This window comes from Ornithorhynchus anatinus, chromosome 2, assembly GCF_004115215.2.
Source record: "Ornithorhynchus anatinus isolate Pmale09 chromosome 2, mOrnAna1.pri.v4, whole genome shotgun sequence".
NCBI classification, from domain to species: Eukaryota; Metazoa; Chordata; class Mammalia; order Monotremata; family Ornithorhynchidae; genus Ornithorhynchus; species Ornithorhynchus anatinus.
Window position 1 is genome coordinate 111,108,868 of NC_041729.1, and position 16,357 is coordinate 111,125,224.

Here is a 16,357-nt window from a genome sequence, read left to right on the forward strand (position 1 = left end):
CCCTCCTGGTCCCACCTCCAACTTCTTCAACCACCTAGACCGCTTTCTCACCTTCCTTCTCCTTCTCTCTGCCCACTCTGATCCTCGGAGGCTTCAACATCCATATGGATGTACCCGATGATTCCTCTGCCACCCGCCTGCTATCCTTCCTCGACTCTGCCGACCTCCTGCTCCACCATACCACGCCCACTCACCGACTCGGTCACACCCTCGATCTCGTCATCTCCTACCACTGCACTGTCTCCTCCCTTACCAACTCTGAAATCCCTCTCTCTGACCATAACCTTCTCACCTGCCTCATCTCTCACACTCCCTCCCCCTGCAAATCTTTGCTACTCCCCCACAGAGACCTCTGCTCTCTTGATCCCATCCGTCTTTCCAAAAGCATCTCTCCTCACCTTGCCGCCCAGTCCTCACTTCCCACTCTCGATGATCAGGTCTCCGCTCTCAACTCCACCCTCTGTACTCATCTCAACTCTCTCATCCCCCTTTCCCTCCGCCGCTCTCGCTCCACTAACCCACAGCCCTGGATCACCTCCTCTGTCCGCCTCCTACGCTCCTATTCTCGAGCTGCTGAGCGCTGCTGGTGAAAGTCCAAGCACCAAGCCGACCTCACACACTTCAAATTTATCCTTTCCTGCCTTAACTCTGCCCTCTCTGCCAGGCAAAACTTCTCCTCCTTCATCGACACCCATGCCCGTCACCCCCGACAATTGTTCCGTACCTTTAACTCTCTCCTTAGGCCCCCTGTTCCTCCCCCTCCCTCATCTCTCACCCCCAATGATCTGGCCACCTACTTCATCACAAAAATCCACACAATCAGGTCTGACCTCCCCAAAGTCACCCCTCCCCCTCTCCCCTCCCCCTTCACCCTCTCCCCTACTTTCCTATCCATCCCTGCAGTATCCTCAGAGTAGATCTCCTCCCTCCTCGCAAGTGCCACCCCCTCCACCTGCGTCTCGGACTCCATTCCGCTCACCTTATAAAAACCGTCACCCCTGCCCTCCTCCCTTCCTTAACTTCTATCTTTAACCACTCAATCTTCAATGGCTCCTTCCCCTCTGCCTTCAAACATGCCCATGTCTCCCCCATCCTAAAAAAATCCTCTCTCAACCCCACTTCCCCTTCCAGTTATCGCTCTATCTCCCTACTACCCTTCCTTTCCAAAATCCTAGAACGAGTCATCTACACTCGCTGTTTAGAATTCCTTAACTCCCATTCTCTCCTGGACCCCCTCCAATCTGGCTTCTGTCCCCTCCACTCTACCGAGACTGCTCTCTCTCAGGTCACCCATGACCTCCTTCTTTCCAAATCCAATGGCTCCTACTCCATTCTAATCCTCCTTGACCTCTCTGCTGCCTTTGACACTGTCGACCATCCCCTCCTCCTCCACACCTTATCTCACCTTGGCTTCACGGACTCCATCCTCTCCTGGTTCTCCTCTTATCTCTCTGGCCGGTCATTCTCGGTCTCCTTAGCAGGCGCCTCCTCCCCCCCATCCTTTAACTGTTGGAGTTCCTCAAGGGTCAGTTCTTGGCCCTCTTCTGCTCTCCATTGACACTCACTCCCTTGGTGAACTCATTCGCTCTCATGGCTTTGACTACCATCTCTACGCAGATGACACGCAGATCTACATCTCTGCCCTTGTCCTCTCCCCCTCCCTTCAGGCTCGCATCTCCTCCTGCCTCCAGGATGTCTCCACCTGGATGTCGGCCCGCCACATAAAACTCAACATGAGCAAGACTGAGCTCCTCATCTTCCCTCCCAAGCCCGGTCCTCTCCCAGACTTCCCTATCACCGTGGATGGCACGACCATCCTTCCCATCTCTCAGGCCCGCAATCTCGGTGTCATCTTTGACTCGTCTCTCTCGTTCACCCCACACATCCTATCCCTTACCGAGACCTGCCGGTTTCACCTTTACAATATCACCAAGATCCGCCCTTTCCTCTCCACCCAAATGGCTACCTTACTGCTACAGGCTCTTGTTATATCCCAGCTAGACTACTGTGTCAGCCTTCTCTCTGATCTACCTTCCTCCTTTCTCGCCCCGCTCCAGTCTGTTCTTCACTCCGCTGCCCGGCTCATCTTCCTGCAGAATCGATCTGGGCATGTCACTCCCCTTCTTAAACACCTCCATTGGTTGCCTATCAACCTCCGCTCCAAACAAAAACTCTCACTCTAGGCTTCAAGGCTCTCCATCACCTTGCCCTTTCCTACTTCTCCTCCTTCTCTCTTCCTACTGCCCACCCCGCACGCTCTGCTTCTCTGCCGCCCACCTCCTCACCGTCCCTCGGTCTCGCCTATCCCGCCATCGACCCCTGGGCCACGTCCTCCCGCGGTCCTGGAATGCCCTCCCTCCTCACCTCTGCCAAACTAATTCTCTTCCCCTCTTCAAAACCCTACTTAAAACTCACCTCCTCCAAGAGGCCATCCTAGACTGAGCTCCCCTTCTCCCTCTACTCCCTTTACCGCCCCTCTTCACCTCTCTGCAGCTAAACCCTCTTTTCCCCCCATTTCCCTCTGCTCCTCCCCCTCTCGCTTCCCATCCCCTCAGCACTGTACTCGTTTGCTCAACTGTATATATTTTCATTACCCTATTTATTTTGTTAATGAAATGTACATCGCCTTGATTCTATTTAGTTGCCATTGTTTTTACGAGATCTTCTTCCCCTTGACTCTATTTATTGCCATTGTTCTTGTCTGCCTGTCTCCTCTGATTAGACTGTAAGCCCATCAAATGGCAGGGACTGTCTCTATCTGTTGCCGACTTGTTCATTCCAAGCACTTAGTACAGTGCTCTGCACATAGTAAGCACTCAATAAATACTATTGAATGAATGAATGAACTGCAATATTTTGAGGAGTAGGGTGATATGTCCTGAACCATTTTGTAGAAAAATGATCTGGGCAGCAGAGTGAAGTATGTCCTGGAGTGAGGAGAAACAGGAGGCTGGGAGGTCAGAGAAGAGGTTGATGCAGTAATCCAAGTGGGATAAAGTGAGTGATTGAGGTAACATAGTAGCAGTTTGGATGGTGAGGAAAGGGTGGATTTATATATGATGAGAGTGTTTAAATCTTTAACCTGGAGCAGCAAAACAACAATCCTAGTGAATTTAGAACAAGCTGCAAATTAATCCCAGGAAACATTTGACCACCTTTACCTGAATTAACCTGAGTGATTTTGTTGACAATCTCTAATTCACTATATTCATGTCTCAGTATGCCAAATACCTATATGAAAGAAAAGGAAATGGATAAAGAAATAAGATCAGAAAATCTAAGGATCTCAGGTGGCAGAATTATTGAAGACTTGGTTAAAATAAATTGAGTCTCTCTACATGTACTATATTTCAGCTGTGAATTTGGAAATTAAATTTGACTCTTTATTAACCTCTAGGTTTCCAATTCCATTCATGAAATTTTAAATCATACCTCAGGAAAATAATCAGACAGTGAAAGAACTTACACTGGACAGCTTCTTATCTCACAATTCTAATACCAGAATATTATGAATTGTTATGCACATGTCATGGCTTACAATCCCCCCAAAAATTTAGAAGACATTCAGGATATTTTCATTTTCTGCTCTCTAGAGAAAAAAAATTCCAACATAGTTTTCCTACCTTGGACTAGTAAATTCTTTTTATATTAAATCAGTTAACCATATAATCAATCACTGTTATTTATTTAGTATTTATTATGTGCGTAACAATGTACTAAGAGCTTCGGAGAGCTTTGGATAGCTGCTTTGTACCCAGTGAAAATGAGTATGATTTACAAAGACATTAAGTTTAGAGAAATGGGGTAATCATTTGCCTAGAAAAAGAAAAGGTATATTTAAGTATTTTTTGTAGATTTTCAAAAATTCGAATGAAGATGTTGTTAATATGTAGAGTATGAGGAAACCAACACAAACACCCTCTTCATTTTAAAATAGTTTTGACAGGATGAGAAGGAACTAATTGCATATACCAATGTATTTTGAATTCACTTCACTTTAACAATGTTTTCTTTTTCTTTGAAAATCCCATCATTTGAAAGAATGCTACATAAAGTCCATTCATCAATGTAAACTGAGACTAAAACAGCTTTCAATGTTGTTCCTTATACCCTATATTTGTATTTGTAAATATTTAAAAATTATTAAAATAGAGACTGCAAATGAATATATGTATAGCTGTCTTTCTGATTCAAAACGATGCTCCTGATGGATACAATTATATAACATTTTCCTTACACAATAAAGACTTAAAATTTGGCCAAGAAAAATGACCTTTCTGAAAGTCAACTGGGAGATTTCAGGTGAGACTGAAATCCTCAATAGTTTAGATTTGAATACATTGACCTAATGGTGGGCTATGCTTTATATGGGCCATGTTATATATAATTTGAAATTTAAATTTCTCTACATGCACAATTAAATCTCTAGTTTTATCTGTGAGCTAGATGTCATCATTATGTGACAATTCTTAGAGAGTATGTTCCACTATTCATCCTGCTGATTTAATTTGCATTTTATGGCTATTTTCTTTCTTATTTGTTACCCTGAAATGTAGACCATAATGTCATTTCCTGGTATTCAAAGCAAAAATGTATACTCCCTGTTTAACTAGAGAGAGCAATGCTTGTGTCTCTAGTAATCTCAAGTAATTAAACCAATGAACACTCATTGTGTTATTCTGCATTGATGGGCTTGGTCATCTATGATAGATTCTTTATTTCATTTTTGTACAAACAGTTTGTTTTAGAACTGGACTTCACAAAGCAGGAAATGCTTGCTGCCCCTTACATGGAATTACCCATCAAACTTAAAGTGGCAAAAAAAAAAATTGATGCCACAAACGGTGCACTGATTTTCCATGTCAGGATAATGTTTTACTCAAACTTCTGAAGTTTAATGAGCTGGGATTAAAGGAATGCTTTGTATAAAATGGAGACATTTATACAGTTAAGACAATTATCCAGTTATCCAGGCTTACCCTGGGAAGCCCTTCCCAGAATCCAAGACACAGCAGAAAGTCCCTGAAAGGACCAAATCTAAGATGGGATCTAGAACTGTTTACTTTTTGTTAACCATTAATGTATTTTCTCTTGATTTGAAGGAGTTTATTAGACAGTGATTAGGAAGATAAACATAAGCTCCCACTACTGCTGAAGTCAGAGTGATGAACCCAGCAGGAGTTAAAGAGGGGAAAAGAAATAGTGTCAGGAAGATCTTTGGTCAGGGAAATCTTGATAGGCAAAGGGATTTTTTCCTGGATTGTTATGACACACAGCTGCAAAGATAATCTGGAGGTCAGACTATCCTTTCTGGGTTTGGGCAAGGAATTGGAATTCAGAGAACATTAATTCTCTGAATTCCAATTCTTTCCCCGAGGAGGAAAGTGAAAGGAAGAACATAAAGAAAAGAAATAAAAGGAGAAGTTAATATAAAGAAAGTAAGAACTATCAAATTAAGAATTAGAAGTTCAATAAGCAATAATTGTCAAGGGAGTCAGTGAAGGGGAAAGAAAAGCGCAGCTGTAAATGTGACATACAGCCATTCTGCCTTGTAGAGCTCCTTCACAACGGCGCTATTGAATCCTGATGCCAGGATTACTTACCAGCACTCTTACTCTCACTGATAAAGCTGCAAAAGTTTACCTTGGCTTAAACACTTCCCTTTTTCTTCTTAACTTTCAAGGTCTTTTGACTCTCCTAAACACTGATTAAAGCTCATTTCAGTTCAGCATTAGAAAACAACATACACCTAGTTTGTTAGCACACGTGCCTTTTTAATTACTAGGATGAGAAAGGTAAAATTTAAAAAGTATTACCATGTGTACACCTGAAGAAATAGAATGCAAAATATTTTCTTTTTGGTACATAGTTAAAATGCTATTTGATCATGTTACTATTTACCACTTTAAATATATATATATATATATATATATATATATATATATATCATTTTGGGTACTTTTTTGAGCATTTCCTATGTGCAGAGCACTGCTCTAAGCATTTGGGAGAGTACACTACAACAGAATTAGCAGTCACGCTCCCTTCCCATAACAAGCTTATTAACACACTATTCCTTATGGGGCATTACTTGCTTAGCGCTTTTTCTCTAAACATTCCATTTACATGGAAAAAATCAAGAGAAACAATTGGAACCTCTGGCCTGGAACGCCCTTACCCCTCAAATATGACAGATAGTTATTCTCCCCAACTTCAAAACCTTATTGAAAGCACAACTCCTCCAGGAAGCCTTCCCTGACTGAGCCCACTTTTCCTCTTCTTCCACTCCCTTCTGCATCACCCTGACTTGCTCCCTCTGTTCTTCCTTCCTCCCAGCCCACAGCACTTACGTTCATATATATAAATTTTTTTTACATAAATGTCTGTCTCCCCTGCTCTAGGCTGTAAACTCGTTGCAGACAGAGAATGAGTCTGTTTATTATTATATTGTACTTTCCCAAGTGCTTAGTACAATGCTCTGCACCCAGCAAGCACTCAATAAATGCAATTGAATGAATGAATGAATGAGTCTAGCGTTACTGAGACCCTTGGAAAAGGTCAAAGGTTCTCAGTGGGATTTCTGAAGATAGTAAAAAAGACTACTATCTCCTCATATTCTTTTGGAAAGCGGCGCAATATGTGTTTGGGGCCTGCTTCACTTTGTTTTGTAGAACCTTTCTGTCCGCAGTTCCGGGAAACAGGTATCTGAGATCTCAGAACCCGCCAAAGAGCGAGAGGCCCCTTTGCTCTGCTCCTGATTCAGTCGAAGCGGTTATCGTATGCCTCAAGTAGAGAATCCTTGCTGAATGGTCACTTTGCACCACACAAGTACAGTCCTTCAAGTCTGATCAATGATGCGAGAGGGGTATGCCGTTGTGGGTTGCATACTAATCCCCCAAACACTCTGCATGAACTCCTCATTGGCCCACATAAGGTGAAATCCACATGGGCAAGGATTGCATCTTTTACAAGGGTGAATTCGGACCTGGAACTATAGTACTGGAGGTTAGATGACCATGTTTAGAAGAAGCAGCGTGGCTCAGTGGAAAGAGCATGGGCTTGGGAGTCAGAGCTCATGGATTCGAGTCCTGGCTCTGCCACTTGTCAGCTGTGTGACTATGGGCAAGTCATTTAACTTCTCTGTGCCTCAGTTAACTCATCTGTAAAATGGGGATTAAGACTGTGAGCCTCATGTGGGACAACCTGATTACCCTGTATCTCCCCCAGTACTTAGAACAGTGCTCTGCACATAGTAAGTGCTTAACAAATACCAACATTAACATTATGTTTAAACTCTCCATCCTCCAGCTCCACGGACCTGATCCATTTCATCATCAATGGTATTTATTATTTATTGAGCACTTAATGTGCTCAGAACCCTGTCCTGTAGTGTTTGGGAGAGTGCCGTATGATAAATATTGGTAGACGCTCCCTGCCCACAGTGAGTTTACAGTCTAGAGGGGGAGACAGACCTTAAAATAAAGTGCTGTGGGGGCTGTGGGTGGGCTGAATATCAAGAGCTTAAAGAGCACAGATCCAGGTGCATAGATATTGCAGAAGGAAGTAGGAATAAGGTAAATGAGGGCTTAAGTGGTAAAGGCCACTTGGAGGAGTATGATTTTAATAATGCTCTGATTGTGAGAAGAGTGGAGGTGTGTCATTTATGAAGGGGAAATTCCAGGTCAGAAGTTCCAGGGCAGATGGAGGATGAGAGCAAGGGAAAGATAGATGAGATTTAGGTACAATGAGTAAGTTTAAATCTGTAGAGAAAGCTCATCTAATGCTTAGGTTAGCCTGCTATTGCTATAAGCAGTAAGGTAAATTAGGTTGAACATTTGCAAAAACTGTGATTTAAGTTGGGTCCAGTAAGGAGGCTACAAGCCTATGGAAAAAGCACAGGGGCTGAGTGGGTATGAGAAAAAAACAAGCATCTTATGTGATAGACAAAATTATCGGACCTTTATGTGTCTTAATGACATAAATGTTTGCAGCCAAACAAAAGAGAAATTAGCAACTGGGGCATTTTACTGCAAATTGACAAGAAACAGCTGAAATCTGTTGGCTGCAATCTAGCAGATTTTTTTTTTAAATCCTGTAATATTAAGTTCTTGAACTTGGTTGCTGATTGCCCCAGCCTGATTCATTGGCCCTTAGCTATTTAGGGTTTGTAAGGATTTGCAATTTAGATATTTGGACTCTGCAGAAATCTGAAGAGGGGAATAGGAGAAAGCCTTGAGAAAACTCTGTTTTGTTCAATAAAATTACTCTTAATCATATTCCTTTTAATACATCAGGATAAAGAGCAGCTGTAATTGCTGCTGAATCAGAAAGATTCATTTTCCCAGTGTTGTCTAATTTCGTTGATCAAAAGCAAGAGTTCTCCCTACCATGGTATTAGCTGGCCTCTACTTTATGGCAGCTCTAAGTCAACCCTTTCCTTTCCCCTTAGGACGACAGCAGGGTAAGGGAAGGCATTGAAGATGGAAAAAGCCTTGAAATGCCATGTGTCAATCAAGCAGGGGTACTGATGAGAGGATTCCTGAGTCAAAGCTGGAAATTTTGACATGCAGCTGAAGAAACGTTACTTTTGGCTCTATGGAACAATCTCCACTAACTCTAGTTTCACCCCCAATTTTAATTTTATCCCTTGAAGATTTGAGTCAAAAACTGATATTTCCAAGGGAAAATATTTTCAAAATAATTATACTTTCCCCATATGAACTTGACTCGTATTCTCCAGAGTGTTTGACAGTAATCTACTTCAGTCACTTGAGCACAAAAATAACCCAAATACATTTTTTTTTAAAATTAAAGAATAAAACTCACTAGGAAATCCCAGTATGCAATAGATCATGAGTTTAAGACGATTTATAAAAATGGCAAGGAATATCATGAGACAAGACGTATCTATTTCATCATATACAATACTTCAGTTTGGATATTCTCAGATTTGTACACATGAGGGAAAATATATATGCTATTAAATTAACATTTTTGTAAAACCAAGTTATCTTGAGTCTTATTGTTCACAGAAGTTCTGACACATTGCGTAAAGTCGTTGTAAGTGATGAAGGAGTTACTATGTGTGTGCCAGAGATGTGTTCATTATAAAAAATGTGGAATATAGTTTTGTCATTAGATCTAAAAAGTGACATAGTAATTATACATGGAACTACATAATAATCCTAAGTGTAATTGCAGTGCAATTTTTCTGACATGTATTTACTATCCATCTACACTGTAATTATTATGCATGGATTATGCTACCTTATTTTTTCATGATCTCCACTATCTCCTTTCTCTCTTCCTCAGAGATATAGAATTTTTCAAGGGGTAAAATTTTCTTGCAAGTGAATATTTTTTTAGTGCCCACCTTCATGCTAACTCTCCATATTTAATACAGATAATGTTACCATAATAGAGGCCTGAATGTCAATTCACAAAGCACCCAACCTCATCATTGCTTCCCAGTTAATCTAGGAAAGCAAGAGAGACATCCACATGTTTTTCTTTCTAATAATAGGACTTAATTTATTCCACTCTTTCCTAATTCATTCTTTCTCCTGTTGACGATGAAGGGACTCACTCATATAATTTGAGGAGTGCTGTCCCCCACCTTTACCCAGAAAAACAGGTGCATTACTACACTATGCTGTACTATTTTAGAGTGTGCCAGAACATTCCAGCCTATGGCCACTCAATGTATCGAATACCAGCAGAAGAAGGAAGTTCCTGACAGCTGTCCTGTTCTTGTCCAACAACATTTCTGAATCTGTATTTCTCGAGCTTCTGGAAAGCTACAGGATCTCTCTGAATCGGTAAACTCGTCTAGACTAGAAGTTCCTTTAGTTGGCAAGCTCGCTGTGGGCAGAAAATGTGTCTACCAATTCTGTCATAGTATACTCTCCCAGCAGCTTAGTACAGTGCTCTGCACACAGTAAGCACTCAGTAAGTATCTCCTCCTGTCTCCAAGACATCTCTACCTGGATGTCTGCCCACCATCTAAAACTCAACTTGTCCAAAACTGAACTCATCTTCCCTCCCAAGCCCTGTCCTCTTCCTGACTTCCCTATCACTGTGGATGGTTCGACCATCCTTCCCGTCTCTCAGGCCCGCAACCTCGGTATCATCTTTGACTCGGCTCTCTCATTCACCCCACACATCCAATCCGTCACCAAAACCTGCCGGTCTCTCCTTTGTAATATCGTCAAGATCTGCCCTTTCCTCTCCACCCAAACGGCTATCTTACTGTTACAGGCTCTCATAACATCCCGGCTGGATTATTGTGTCAGCCTTCTCTCTGATCTCCCTTCCTCCTGTCTCTCCCCACTCCAGTCTATTCTTCACTCCGCTGCCCGGCTCATCTTGCTGCATAAATGCTCTGACCATGTCACTCCTCTTCTTAAAAACCTCCAGTGGCTGCCTATCAACCTCCGCACAAAACAAAAACTCCTCACTCAAGGCTTCAAGACTCTCCATCAGCTTGCCCCCTCCTACCTCTCCTCCCTTCTCTCTTTCTATTGCCCACCCCGCGGCTCTCCATCACCTTGCCCCCTCCTACCTCTCCTCCCTTCTCTCTTTCTACTGCCCACCCCGCACGCTCCGCTCCTCTGCCGCCCACCTCCTCACCATCCCCCGTTCTCACCTATCCCGCCGTCGACCCCTGGGCCACATCCTCCCACGGTCCTAGAATGCCCTCCCTCCTCACCTCCGCCAAACTAATTCTCTTCCCTTCTTCAAAACCCTACTTAAAGCTCACTTCCTCCAAGAGGCCTTCCCAGACTGAGCTCCCTCTTTTCCCTCTGCTCCCTCTGCTCCCCCTCTACCCCCCTTCACCTCTCCTCAGCTAAGCCCTCTTTTCCCCCCTTTCCCTCTGCTCCTCCCCCCTTCCTTCCCCTCCCCGTAGCACTGTACTCCACTCAACTGTATATATTTTCATTACCCTATTTATTTTGTTAATGAGATGTACTTCACCTTGATTCTATTTATTTGCTATTGTTTTAATGAGATGTTCATCCCCTTGAATCTATTTATTGCTACTGTTTTTGTCTGTCTTTCTCCCCCTGATTAGGCTGTAAGCCCATCAAAGGGCAGGTACTGTCTCTACCTGTTACCGATTTGTACATTCCAAGCACTTAGTACAGTGCTCGGCACATAGTAAGCGCTCAATAAATACTATTGAATGAATGAAAGTACCATCAATTGATTAATTGATTGATTGAGGCATAAGAAACACATTCTGGGGGAAATCTCCTTCAGACTAACCTGAGCCCTCTAGGTCCTACCCAGGATCTCTTGAGCTGCAGGCTGAGGCAGATGGAGTCTTGCAGGCTGGCAGTGCTGATTGGTAGTTGGTGCAAGGAGGAAGGGAGTGCAATTTCCCTCCAAATTACTGAAGCAGCTGCTGGGATTGGGAGGCCATCTTGAGGGGAAGGGGACAAGCCTTTGTTCTTTCATAAGCAAGCGAAGGTGAGGAACTTGTGTGCAGTCAGCTGAAAGGATGGCAACACATCTGCTTTATAAAGTGCCCACCAAACAGATTTCTACCATTTTTGGGACACAGCCAATTTTCATTCACATGGCAAGGCCAATGTGATCACCTGTGTTATCATGGAAGGAATTCCTAACCCACCACGCCCTTCAGGCACATAACAGCACCTCGTCATGCAACCTGGGCCATGACAAAAGCCAATGTCTTTCCACTACTTCCCACCACTGCTCAGCTGCTTGCCGCCTGAGTCTGCCCTGACATTCTCAATCCCTGTCACCCGTTCAGGACGGTATCAATCAATGAATCAGTGTGCTTATTATGCGCTTACTGTGTGCAGAGCACTATACTAAATGCTTGAGTGAGTACAACACAACAGAATAAGTAGACATTTTCCTACCTATGAGGCCCATACAGTGTAGAGGCTGTAAACTATTGCATCTCCTTTCTAGACCGAGAAGCCCACAAAGAAAGGTACTTTTGAAGCTTATATCTAAAGAGATTTAAATAATTGCTCCATAAAGATTGAATCTGACATTTAAAATGTAAGCTGAACCTGTCTCAGCTAATGATACCTTATCCCAGTGATAACTGATGAGTTCCATAAATGAGAAACAACAACAACAAAAAAATTTGTTCTTGAGGTCAGCAACATCATTCCTGGGTCATTTGGAGAAAGTTAGATATTTGGGTTATTTGTTGCTTCGTGGAATCCTCTTTGGACTCCAGACGTAATTTATTAAGATAGAGTGAACTGGAGACTGTAAAGTAGTAAATCAACTCCCAAAGGTGTAACTCTCTAACAAGGTAGGTCTCAGTGGACAAAATCAGCCAGATAACAGGAAGTCTCCTGATGTAGGCAATTGGGCCCTTGGGACATCTAGGGCAGAATTTTTTTATGCCCTAGAAAGTTCTAGGTGACCACAAAATATATAAGGCATTTTTATACAGTTTTACATAATGGAAGGTAGATATTTTTGAATAATGAATCTCTCAAAAAGGTTCATCACTTCAAATAATGGTTTCAGAATGGAAAAGAGATTACATACTGATATCTTTCAATTTAATCAGAGGTTTCTTGAGGTTATTGAAAGTAATATTCACAGTCACATTGCCAAAATCTTGCAAGGGCAAGAAAGTGAAATGTCACTGTACATATAATTAAACACCACCCAATAGCACCAAGTATAAGAAAGCACCCTAACTTGTAACTAAATATGTCTAATTTTCTAAATCTAACTGAACCTCTATGAAGCAGATATTTGAAAGAGAAAGGTTTAAAACTGGGCTGAAAGTTTGCAAATTGGACTAACAAGGAAAAAGAAATAGCCTTAGAAATGAACATTATGGTCCCAGAAGTTAGAGAAAAATACAGCCATTTTTACTCACACTTTTTCAATCAATCAATAGTATCTACTGAGTGCTTATTCTGTGCAGACCACTGTACTAAGAGCTTGGGAGAGTACAATAGATTTAGCAGAAATGATTCCTACCTTGAAGGAGCTTACAATCTAGTGGGTTAGACACTAAAAGAAATTACATATCTGGGGAAGCATAGAGTGACTGTTTTGGTGACATGGAAGTAGTAAAGTAGTAAAGGTATATAGAGTTGAGAGATGAGAAACTATTCAGGGAAGGATTCCTGGAGGAGATGTGATTTCTGAAGGCCTTTGAAGATGGAGAGAGCAGTGACATCTAGATTTGAAGAAGGAGGAAGTTTCAGGCACAAGGGAGGACATGAGCCAAAGGTTGACTGCGAGGTTAACAACCAGAAATAGTGACTTGGTTGATTTAAGAGATGTGAAGTGGGCAAGCTGGGGTATACAGAGAGGAGTGAGGAAACATAGCAGGGAGAAACCTGTTGTACGGCGTGGAATGAGCAAGTAGTAGAGTTTTGGGGGGATTGAGGAGATGGGCACAGAACAATGATTTAGAAAAATTATCTGACAACAGGGCAAAGTATGGACTGGAGAGGGGAGAGATAGAGGTAGGGAGGTCCGCGAATGCAGTTTTTTTCCTACAAAATACTTTCTGGGTTCAAGAATCGTTGCAGTAATGGGAAAAGTTGGCACTAAACAGTTAAGATACAACTCTTGTAAGAGAGTCACATAAGTAAGGATGAGCTAAACAGGTACTTACTGACTGCCGAGTCATAGGAAGTTGAGTTATGTTCATTTCGCAGAAAAGGAAATGGTGAGAGATAAGCATGTGTACAGTTCTTCGAAGGAGATTGATTAGCTGGAAAACAAAACTGGAGTCAGAACTTGAAATCTGTTTTGGAGACGATGAGTGTTATTTGTGTCTCTCAACACATTTTACAGAATCCCCAGGTTGTGTCCATACTGGCAGGGTAAAGTCCATAATTACTTAGACTGAGCTTCACATGGGGCAGGGACTGTGTCTGACCTAATTAACTTGTATCTATCCCCCCTCCACCCCGTGCTTAAAATAGTGCTTGACATGTAGTGAGTACTTAACAAATATCACAATTACGAATTAATTTAATTGATGCCATTATTTGAATAACGAGTAAAGCCCTTGCCAAACATTTGTGGGACTCTCATTCTCTTTGACCATCTCAATTTGCTCTTCCCCATCACTCTTCTCTCCAAGTTCTTACTCTCCTTCTGTTCCTTCTCTTCTGCCCCTCTGTTATCTTTTCTCTGGACTTTTCAATTCTCCCCCTCTTTATCCGTTGTTCTCTAGGTGCCTCTTCTTTCTCTCCATGTGTCCCTTCCCTTTTTCTTCCTCTCTCCCCTTTCTCCATAACCCTCTTCAACCTTCTCCGCACTACCTTTCCATCTTACCTTCAAGTCTCCTTTCTGACTCTCTCTTCACATTACCACTCTCTTCCTCTCCCCTTCTCTTTCCTCAGCTTCCTCTTATTTTTTCTGCTCCCATCACTTCTCTGGCTTTCACTCTGGCACTGTGCTTATTTTGACAAGTACTAGGGATCTTCTTCCTTTTGGCCAAAGGTACATACCAGAAACTTTCTTTCCCTCCCTTATATTTTGCTCTCCATTCATGTTTGGGCTCAAGTGGAGAACAAATTCACCACTCTTGATAATGGATTTGGAAAAGATGGGACATGGTTGAGATGATTCATCTTGGTTGATGGTCCATACTGATTATAGTCACAGGACACTCTTCACTTGCCTGGGGAAACATAACTCCAAGTTCTCACTCTGCATTTAAAACGTATAAAAGTAGTGAGAAATTTTCAGAAACAAAATGTAGAATACACTTTCAAAACTTGTGGGAAACCTCTGGGCCTGTTTCCAACTGAGTATTCTGTATCTACCTCAGTGACTAACATAATGCTTGGGATTTTTTTGTATCATTGTCATTTCTACTGTAGCTATTACTGGAATACCGGAAATACTGTCTAGTCTGGTTATTGAGTATATGCTATAAACCAATTAAGTCAGTTTTATCCTATACCTTCAGGGCTTTTATTTTCCACTTTAAAGTAGAAGCACTTATTTCCCAACCACTTCTGCATATCATTATTGCACCATCATCATCATTTTTATTATTATAATAGTTATGGTGTTTGTTAAATGCTTACTACATGCCAAGCACTGTACTAAGTGCTGGGATAGATAGAAGATAATCAGTCTGACCCATTCCCTGTCTTATATCAGGCTTAGACTACTAGTCTGAGTAGTGTTTGAAAAAAATGTTCCTAAAAGTTGCAGAAGGACCATTGTGATTCTAAAAAGAGTAGGTCAAATGAAAGCATTCTACCAGATTAGAGTGATCCCAGAATTAAAAAGAAGGCAAAGGGGCAGAAATTAAGCTTAAGGACACTTACTATACCAGAATTTCCAAATGCTAGCCTTGGGGTCTTCTATAATCCCAGTAAACCAACATCTCCAGAAGAAACCTTCATGGTGGAAAGTGACATTCTCCGCCTGTAGAGAGCACAAAACACATCCTTACAGTGAGTCTGGAGGGCACCACTCAACATGGTTCTATTCAGAAACATTTTTTTAAAGGAAGAAAAAGCACAATGCAAACAATTTATCGTTTCTAGGCACTATTCCCAATAAATCTTTCTCTTTGAAGGTACCTCACAACTCCTGATCCTGGAGAGTAACAATGAACCATGTCTAATTCTAACAGAGACCATATGTAATTCCTATCTGTGCATTCTCTCCCAGAGCTTAGCACAGGGTTCTGCACACAATAAGCATTTAATAAATACTATTACTATTTACTAAATACTATTTCTATCACTGAACCTACTGAGCTCTGCTTTCCAAGGGCTCTTTCACCCCACATAGAAATAAAAACATGGTTTAGAAGCCACAGTGTAAATGAATATACTGAAAAAGGAAACGTACATTCTGTTCACCTGAGCATCTCCCGACTTCCGTAGCCAAAAGCCAATAATCTGTGCCAAAGGCGACCAAGAAGAGCAAAACTCCCAAAGCACCAAATAGAGCTCCAAAGAAAATGGCAATCTTCAGCCTCATTTTGATGCCCCCGGTTTTCACCCAAATGACCCTATAAAGCAGCTAAACTTTCCTGAGATGAGATCTTGATGGGGCAGAAGAATTGAACTAGTACAAAAAGAGTTTGGAGGCCCCAAGTTATGTGGGCGCCGTTCTTCTTTCTGTTGCTTCTCTCCTCCACCCTTTTAGTTGGTCTGTGTTCCCTTGTTGCTCTCCACTGGCCAGGCTCCAGCATGACAGATGGGAACAACCTTCTATTTCAGGACATGGATTGGGGAGTTTTTCTCTCTCTCCAGGGGCGTGACTGATTCAAAATAGCTGACCTTCCCCTGACTATCTATAGTATTGGTACTGGTAGGAATGATCGCTGTTTCAATCTGTAAATCCATTGAAGGGAGAGAGACATACAATGCCA

The 16,357-nt window shown here is 42.1% G+C and overlaps 1 protein-coding gene across 2 annotated transcripts in view; it reads right to left on the bottom strand.

Moving 5' to 3' along the window:
• TMEM182 (transmembrane protein 182) overlaps nt 1-16,141 on the bottom strand; it is a 57,842-nt gene extending 41,701 nt beyond the window's left edge. For both annotated transcript variants that reach the window (XM_016227267.3, XM_001513241.4), the window contains exons 1-3: nt 15,832-16,141; nt 15,300-15,399; nt 13,625-13,723 (exon numbers count right to left, since the gene is read on the bottom strand). In XM_016227267.3, the coding sequence (XP_016082753.1) occupies nt 13,625-13,723; nt 15,300-15,399; nt 15,832-15,963 (331 nt within the window). In that variant the 5' untranslated portion in view covers nt 15,964-16,141. The remainder of the gene's footprint in view (nt 1-13,624; nt 13,724-15,299; nt 15,400-15,831) is intronic.
• Nucleotides 16,142-16,357: the final 216 nt, after the last annotated feature.